This window comes from Pantherophis guttatus, chromosome 4 (assembly GCF_059756535.1).
Source record: "Pantherophis guttatus breed Tessera chromosome 4, ASM5975653v1, whole genome shotgun sequence".
Taxonomy (NCBI): domain Eukaryota; kingdom Metazoa; phylum Chordata; class Lepidosauria; order Squamata; family Colubridae; genus Pantherophis; species Pantherophis guttatus.
This window is the reverse complement of record NC_142066.1, coordinates 155562584-155571949: the sequence shown is the minus strand read 5'-3', so window position 1 is coordinate 155571949 and position 9366 is coordinate 155562584. Positions and strand designations below refer to the sequence as shown.

The window sequence follows — 9366 nt, the reverse complement described above, 5'->3', positions numbered from 1 at the left end:
CATCGAGGTTTAATTTGGCTTGTCATGTTTTTTAGCCAGAAGCTGATTTGCAGGTCTTTAGATAATATTATACAGCATTTTATAAGCATTTATTAAGATGTTTTCCCTGAAACTCCTTAGAGGTAAGAATTACAATGCCAATCTCTAAGCTAAGCATAACTGACAAGGGTGGTTTATCTTTTTCTTTCTTCTTTTTGTAAAAGAGTTAGTTACAATGAAAAAGATAACACGAATGCGCACACACACACAAAAAAAGAAATGGAAATAGAAAGCAAAAAGGGCAGAAAAGAAAGAATGTAAAAAGTAGAAAAGAAAGATGAAATATAGTAAAGAGAAAGGAAAGGAAAACAAAGGATTTACAACTCTTTGTTTAGTGACCATTCAAAGTTACAACAGCACAGAAAAAAGTGACTTTAAAAAAAAAATCCACACTTGCAGACCGTTGCAGGATCAAAATTCAGACCCTTGGCATCTGACTCGTATTTATGACGGTTGCAATGCCTCTGGGTCACGTGATCACCCACTTGTAACCTTTTGAACAAGCAAAGTCAATGGGGGGAGCCAGATTCATTTAACGACCATGTTGCTAAGTTATTCACTGCAGTGATTCACTTAACAACTGTGGCAAGAAAGGTCGTAAAATGGGGGCAAAGTTCACTTGGCTGCTGTCTCGCTTAACAACATAAATTTCAGGCTCCGTTGTGGTCGTAAGCCTATGGCCACCCGTATTCCTTCCTTTTACTTTTAGCGTTCTTAATCTTTAGTCAAGAATAGTGTTCAAAGATTTGGTTTATTTTCACATTTTCTCTTGTCCCTTCTCACGAAATTCTTTAAACGTCTTTAAATGCCTCATTGATAAATATGATGCAGAAAATAATTATCTTGGTTTGTTATAGTGCAGTGGTTAAGGTGCTGCAGTTGTAGTTAAGCAAGATGTTTGTTTGCTACCTTGGGTTACTTATGAAGTAATAAAGTCAGGATTTTTTAAAAAATCTAATAAATAAAATTATTAAGACATCAGCCAGCTTATTTTCAGGTCCAGTTTTTCTACATCAATCTTTTTCTACATCATTCTTATCATCTGTCATTTTTAAATCCCGTCAGCTCAGTATTATTTATTATAAATAAATAAAGTCACAATCTTAGAACTTACTTTATTTATTAAATGTCTATGCTGCCCATCTCCAGTACAGGTAGTCCTCAACTTACAACCATGACTGAACCCCATATTTCTGTTGTTAAGCGAAACATTGGTTGTGAATTTTGCCTTAAGAACTTTCTTGCCATAGTTGTTAAGTGAATTACTGCAGTTGTTAAGTTAGTAACGTAGTTGCTAAGTGAATCTGGCTTCACCGTAGACTTTGCTTGTCAGTTGCCAAGCATCTAAATTTTGATCATATGGCCAAGGGGATGCTGCAATGTTGTAAGTGTGAAAAATGGTCATAAATCAGTTTTTCAGCGCTGTTGTAACCTTGAACGGTCACTAAATGAATTGCTGTAAGTCAAGGACCACTTGTACAAGGTGACTGAGCATCTTACCAATTATAATTACTTACCTCTCCTTTGTGACATTTTTTAAACCCAATTTATCTATGGAGGCACACAGTTAATTTAAAAATTAACTTCTGAGTGCAATGTTCAAAAACATCGTTCAGCATGTCCAATACGAATGCATTTTGCTTCATTCCGTATTAGTAAATTAAATTTAAGCTTCTTCTTTGATTGCCATCTTTAGGTCGTTGTGATTCCCTGTAGTGTCTACCTCATCATGTTTTTTAAAAGAGAACTCAACACAAAAGCATTTTCCCACGGGAAGGATTCTTACGCCTAATTACCAAAGTCATATATCAAATCCTTAGTCCATTTATAACTTTTCAAAATCAACATTTTAATCTCCTGTTTTCTGTTGATTACAAAACATTTTAAATCTTTAATCTTGTATTTAAAACTTCTTTCAACAACCGATGCTGTAAATCTGTCAATCCAAAATTTCCTGATAGCTGAAAAGCAATTAATGAATGGTTTCTGGAGACGATTAGAAAAGTAACTCGGAGAATTCGGTGGCCTTTTGAAGGTGCTGACCATGGTTTGAATATGTCTACCCTCTTGTCTCTCAGACTCTAAACCAGGGGTCTGCAACCTTAAAAACTCAAAGACACATTTGGACCCGTTTCCCACAGAAAAGAAAACACCGGGAGCCACAAAACCCTTCCTGTGCCTAGCATATGTAGTTGAATTAAACGTTCTGTTTTCTTCTGAAATATTTCTTTTCTTGGATCTATCTATGGTTGACCTACCAGGGATTGAAAAGCTCAATAAATTCCATGCCAGTGGGTGTCTCACGTTGGGAGCCACAGCAGAGGAGTGAAAGAGCCACATGCGGCTCCAGAGCCGCAGGTTGCTGACCCTGCTCTAAACCCATTGTTGTCTTGTGATCTCCATGTGAGGACCAATGGTATGGAGCATTTGTGGGTCATCTCAAGTCCTCCATTTACCCATAGAGGAATCACAACGAGTCCGTATAATTGCCAGCTCTTAACAGAGTTGGAAGGGACCTTGGAGGTCATCTAGTCCAATTCCTAACTCCAGCAGGAGAATCTATACTATTTCAGACAAATGGCTGTCCGGTCTCTTCTTGAAAGCCTCCAATGATGGGATATCCACAACATCTGAAGACAAACCATTCCTCTGGTTGGTTGTTTTGTTGTGGTTACCATCAATTCGCTATTTCTTCCCCTGAAGTCTGACAATGTTGGTTTGTCAATTCTGAGGGAAGCAGATTATCTTGACACGTTTCTGACTGGTTTGGCGGCAGTTTACAAAACTGTGTTTGCTTTGGCCAGCTTGTTCTTGACCTGGGAATGCTCAGACAGATGTTATTATGGGATCTTCATTGCCAGAGAGGATGGTTCACGGTATCGAAAGCTGCTGAGATATCAGGTAGAACTCATATGCGGATAACACTCTACAGGTAGTCCTCGACTTACGAGCACAAGTGAGCCCCATGTTTCTGTTGCTAAACAAGACAGTGCTTAAGTGAGTTTCTCCCCACAATTTTTCTTGCTGTGGTTGTTAAGTGAATCACTGCAGCTATTAAACCGGTAGCACGGTTGTTAAGTGAATCTGGCTTCCCCGTTGAATTTATTGACAGAAGATCACAAAAGGGGAATCACGTGACCCTGGGACACTGCAACCGTCACAAATGTGAACCCGTTGCCAAGGGCCCGAATTTTGATCACGTGACCATGGGGATGCTGCAATGGTCATAAGCAGGTGTGGTATTCACTTACCTTCGCTCCCAGTTCGCAAAAGCGCAAGTGCGCACGGGGGGAACTCGCTTCACTCGCATGCGCCACCTCCATGCATGCCCAGGGCCTTCCGCGCATGCCCAGAGCATCAAAAATGGGATGTGATGATGTCTGGATGAGTGGGCGGAGCTTCCCGCAGCTGCCGCTACCAGTTTGCCTGAAACGGATAGATCTGGCTGAATACCACCCACTGGTCATAAGTGTGAAAAATGGACATAATTAATTTTTTACAATGCTGTAACTTCGAACAGTGACTAAATGAATTGTTATAATTTGCGGTCTGCCTGTATTTCTGTACCAAGCGGTGCGTAAAAGTTTGGGATGTTTTGAACCTTCATTAGTTCTGCATAATTATGGCGGGAAGCATGCAAGTCCTTAAACCACCTGAAAGCTTCGTTTATTTCTCAATTAATAAAGTTGGGTTTTCACAGGAGTCATGTATGGCTGTGAGAGTTGGACCCTAAAGAAGGCTGAGCAGTGAACAACAGAGTTGGAAGGGACCTTAGAGGTCTTCTAGCCCAACCCCCTGCCCAAGCAGGAGACCTTATCATTTCAGACACATGGTTGTCCAATCTCTTCTTTAAAATCTCCAGTGATGGAGCATCCACAACTTCTGGAGGCAAGCTGTTCCACTGGTTAATTGTTCTCACGGTTAGGAAGTTTCTCCTGAGTTCCAGGTTGATTCTCTCCTTATTTAGTTTCCATCTGTTGCTTCTAATCTTGTCTTCAGGTGTTTTGGAAAATAGGTGGATCAGAACAGAACAATACGTTACCATAATGTAAACAAAGAGCTAAATCAAAGCCATCAAAGCAAGAAAGCCACATGAAGGGAGCTTCCAAATAAAATCAAAATGAAAGTAAAGATGCAAGCAAAAATAAAAAAATGAGGGAGAAATTAACAGAAATTAACAGCTTTTAAACATTGTCCTGAACACCATTATGAAGAGCAGTTTGATTTCAGGAGATTCATTTTTTGTATTTATTTATTTGATTTATATGCCGCCCTTCTCCGGAGACTCAGGGCGGCTTACAATGCGTTAAGCAACAGCCTTCATACTTTTGTATATTTTTACAAAGTCAGCTTATTGCCCCCACAAACTGGGTCCTCAATTTGCCTACCTTAGAAGGGATGGAAGGCTGAGTCAACCTTGAGCCTTGGCGAGATTCGAACTTACTAATTGCAGACAGCTGGAGTTAAATTACAATGCATTAGTCTGCTGAGCTATCCAGGCTCCTGTCTTCCAAGCATCCATGGGATCCCACCTTCTGGAAGTGTAGGATTCCTTCCTCTCTTTCTCTCTCCGTCTCTTACGCTCTCTCCCCTCCTCTCTCGTACTTTCTCCCTCTCTTTCTCTCTTTTTGGTAAACTGCCAAGATTCCAGTAGCTGGCAACAGACTAATTAGTCAAAGAAGAATGAGCTTGAGATAAGATGGGATTTAGAAGGAGGAGAAAATAGATAAGTAACTGGGTGTCACGAAGAAAAAGTCCTGAGTGGGTAGAAAAGGATTGATTAGGTCAGACGTAGAAGCAATTGAGCAATGGGAGAAGTCAGATAACACATAGAAGATAGAAGGGGTGAAGCAAACTGCCCAACTTAGCCAAAATTTAGGTTTGTGTGAGGGTGGGACGCAACAATTTCCAGGAAGAGAGAACAACAGGTAGAAGATTCAGATTCTCGGAAGAGAATGTTTGTTGCTGGGGGTTGAACTCGGAGTGGGTGGGTCCGTGACGTTCTCTGGGGCTATCCTTGTAGACCACTCAAAGGCAGTTGTAGCCTTGTAGACCACTCAAAGGCAGTTGTAGCCTTGTAGACCACTCAAAGGCAGTTGTAGCCTTGTAGACCACTCAAAGGCAGTTGTAGCTTTGTAGACCACTCAAAGGCAGAATGCAGTCCAGGTGGTCCTTCAACACAACTATTTGTTTAGTAACTGTTCTTGAGCTTGTTTGGAGGCTCCAGCAGAGGAGCGCAGCCCTTGACCAAAGATTGGTACGCTCCTTCTATCTGGGATGGTCATCCTCTTCCACCGAGTGCGCGGATTCAGGAGGGACGCACATGGAGTGGTGAGGGAGGAAGGGGACAACTGCCTAGCCAGCCACATCAGCCGAATCAACCCTGGCGATCAATGGGGTGACAGATGTCACAGCCAGATCGCCCTCACATCCATCACCAATGAGAAGGAGAAGATATCTCACATGTTTTATTGTACTCTGAGTTATACAGAGTATGTAGGGCAATATATATTCTCCCCTTACTAGAGAGATTGCCAGGGAGGACAGGCGATTTTGATGTAGGCTTTCTCCTCCAAGGCTCAAATCCGGCTACCAGTGGCAAAATTCTGTGTCGCTGCAATGAAAAAAACTGGTTACGGAATGATAGATGTCTATCAAATTGGATAGATGCCAATTTTTTGGAGATAGCTATAACGATTATTGGAGAAAAATATACTGCTTTCCTCTTGCTGTTTGTTCAGCATGGCAGAAAATTCTGGAGGTCCCACGAAGATGGAGTCCAAGTGAGAGTCAACAATGGTGATTTTATTTATTTATTCCATTTTCTGACTGCAGAACATCTTACATGTTCTGGGAGATCTTACATCTTACAGGAGAAATTAGTAACAGCTCAAAGTTACAATGGCTGTGAAAAAAAGTGATCGCTTTTCACACTTACGACCGTTGCAGCATCCCCAGAGTCATGTGATTTACATGCGGAGTGTCTCGGGGTCATGTGACCCCCTTTTGTGACCTTCTGACAAACAAAGTCCATGGAGAAACCAGATTCACTTAACAACCGTGTGACTAACAACCTAACTTAACTTAACTTAACAACCTCAGGGATTCAGTTAACCATCATGGCAAGAAAGGTCATACAATGGGGCAAAACTCACTTAACAAATGTTTCACTTAACAGCAGAAATTTTGGGCTCTGCAGTTGTTAAGTTAGTAACACGGTTGTTAAGTGAATGCAGTTTTGGTCATAAGTCACTTTTTTCAGTGCTGTTGTATCTTTGAACGGTCACTAAAATGAACTGTTGTAAGTTGAGGATTACCTGTAGTCCGTGGAACAGCTTGCCTCCAGAAGTTGTGGATGCTCCATCACTGGAGATTTTAAAGAAGAGATTGGACAACCATGTGTCTGAAATGATAAGGTCTCCTGCTTGGGCAGGGGGTTGGGCTAGAAGACCTCTAAGGTCCCTTCCAACTCTGTTGTTCACTGCTCAGCCTTCTTTAGGGTCCAACTCTCACAGCCATACATGACTCCTGGGAAAATCCAACTTTATAAAATGAGCAATAAATTAAGCTTTCAGGTGGTTTAAAGACTTGCATGCTCTGAGCCATAATTATGCAGAACTAATGAAGGTTCAAAATGTATTAAACTTTTAAGCACCGCTTGTTGGAAACCAGTTGGGTCTTGCTAATCTCAACCGAACTGGAAGAAAATTTGCTGACCCTGGCCCAGTGAAATCCTACAGCACGGTGTGGATCCCAGAACGGCGTTTCTCAACCTTACTCATTTTTAAAATGATAGGATCTTAATGCTGTTGAGGTTGAGAAACATTGCCCTCGAGCTGAAACTCTCCAAATCGCCAGAATTGAATTATGATGATCTGAGATGATTTGCGGAGAACTTGCCCGGTGAAGACCTCCACTCTAGAATCCGACTCTAGAATTTCTAGGATTGGAAGAACATCCTTTTTCTGCTTCTCCACTTGATGCTCAGATTTCAAAGACATCAAAACACCTCCAAGCAATCTGGAATGTTCCTCACAACTTCAATGACAGGAAAACCGCAACAGCTTGGATTACCTAACAGATGGAATTAGGCAGTCCCATGCTGAGCTACCATATGACTGGATGGTTTATAAATGCCAGTTGCCCTGTGCACCAGATCAGTTGATCTATCCTCGCACACCAGTGATGAAGCTGTGGGAGATGGTTCTTTGTGCTCTCCTGTCCACCCTCATTTCCCTCATCCTTGGTGGACTCTACAGAATCGGACTGTTTCGTCAGAAAAGACCGAAGGAGCCACCCTTGGACAAAGGTCTGATTCCATGGTTAGGTCATGGGTTAAGTTTTGGCAAACAACCTGTCCCGCTTCTGCAACAGATGAGGAAGAAACATGGAGATATCTTCACCATATTGGTTGGAGGCCAATATATCCATGTTTTGATGGATCCTCACACGTATGGATTTATCTTCAAGAAATCGAAAAGCAAGCTGGATTTTGGGGTCTTCGCCTCCAACGTCGTCTCAAAAGCATTTAATTTCCAACCGACCACCACTCATCATAAGATTGGGGAAGACGGCAGCAGGAAGTATCTCCGAGGTAAAAGTCTTCTTGCCCTCAACCAAAGTTTGATGCAGAATCTGAAGGAAATCTTGCTTGAATCAGCTGAGGAGAAGTGGCGCCAGGAGGGTCTCTGGCACTTCAGCTACAAAACCATATTCCAAGCTGCTTTCCTATCATTGTTTGGCACTGTGCCGGAGTTGACCTCTAACAGCAAAGAAAACACTAAGGAGAGAAGTTGTAAACCCTACGAGAAGCTCTTTGAGGACTTCCAGCAATTTGACGAATATTTTCCACAAATGATCCTCAACAGCATAGATTCCAAAACTAAGAAGGAGATCCAGAGACTGAAGAACTACTTCTGGGATCTCCTATCCGTCGAAAAGATAGACAAGAGGGAGGACATTAGCATCTGGTTGGCGGATCAGGATCAACAGCTGGCTGATGCTGGGATGAATGAGAAGATGAGGACTCAGGTCCAGCTCCTTTTTCTATGGGCTTCTCAAGCCAACACGGGTCCAGTGACTTTCTGGTTGCTTGCCTATCTTTTGAAACATCCAGAAGCCATGAAGGCAATAAGGGCAGAAATAGATCAAGTCCTAAAGGAGACCGGTCAAGAACAGAACCCAACAAACCTCTCGTTGCAGGCTATCAAGACTCCCTTGCTTGACAGTGCGGTAGAAGAAGCTCTCCGCTTGAAAGCGGGTTCTTTCGTATTTAGGAGCGTGATGGAGGACCTCAACCTCCAGATGGACGACGGAAAAGAATATGACCTTCGGAAAGGCGACCATCTTCTTCTCTTCCCTTTCCTGGGTCTCCACATGGATCCAGAAATCTACCCTGAGCCTGAAACCTTCAAGTATGACCGCTTCTTGAGCCCCGAGGGCAAAAGAAAAGAATTCTTCAAAAATGGCAAAAAGTTGAGAACTTGTATCTTGCCTTTCGGAGGTGGACCTTCGATGTGTCCCGGCCGCTTTTTTGCAGTCAGTGAAATTAAAATATTCACCATCCTGATGCTCACCTTCTTTGACATAGAGCTGGTCAACCCTGAAGAGGAACTGCCTTCCTCGATTGAACATCGCATTGTGATTGCAACGGCGCACCCAACACGCGACATTGATTTCAAATTTCGGCGACGACTCTAAAGTAACAAACTTGGGGTGTAAACCTAGACTTTGTAGCAGAAGGGGATTAAAAAGTAAGGTCGCCTCTGGATTTGTATTTGTATCCTACACAGGTAGTCTTGAGAAACGACTGTAACAGAGCCTGCCTGTTACAGTCGTTTGTCATAACAGTCGCAAAATGCATCAATCATGTAACGATCTGACTTTATGACCTTTTTATCAATGGGGGTTAAGTGTGTTTGCTCTGCGGACGGTTTTGCCGAAAACCAATAATAAGTGATGTTTTTTTTGGTAAAACTGTAGTAAATGTTGTCAGAATCCTACAAATGCCTCTAAATCCGGTAGTATTGCCTAGCACCCAAAATTTGCCCACATGGCCATGGAGGTGTCCCCACCATTGACACCTGGTCGTAAATCCCCTTTTTTGGGTCAGTTTTAAGTTCGAACTGTTGCTAAGTGACTGTTCGTAAGTGGACGACCACCTGTAAATGTGAACTTCCATAGATAGTAATTTTAGAAAGTCGGTCAGAGGACAGGTAAGGATAGGAGCCAAGGTAGATGCCTGAAGCTTAAAACATCAACTGAAGCAGGGGGGCTCATGGGAAAAAGGTCAAAAAAGTCAAGATGTCTGTCCCAAATATACAAAAA

The 9366-nt window shown here is 42.3% G+C and overlaps 1 protein-coding gene across 1 annotated transcript; it reads left to right on the top strand.

Annotated features, from left to right (window-relative positions):
* Positions 1–7224: 7224 nt before the first annotated feature.
* LOC117680089 (7-alpha-hydroxycholest-4-en-3-one 12-alpha-hydroxylase-like) lies at positions 7225–8802 on the top strand. Its single transcript, XM_034442593.1, has one exon. It carries the CDS (start codon positions 7225–7227, stop codon positions 8737–8739), a length of 1515 nt encoding a protein of 504 aa, XP_034298484.1. The 3' UTR covers positions 8740–8802.
* The last annotated feature ends 564 nt before the right edge of the window (positions 8803–9366 follow it).

Bases quoted from the DNA above. Each gene is read 5' to 3' on its own strand.
- LOC117680089 (XM_034442593.1), top strand. From the start codon at position 7,225: ATGAAGCTGTGGGAGATGGTTCTTTGTGCTCTCCTGTCCACCCTCATT.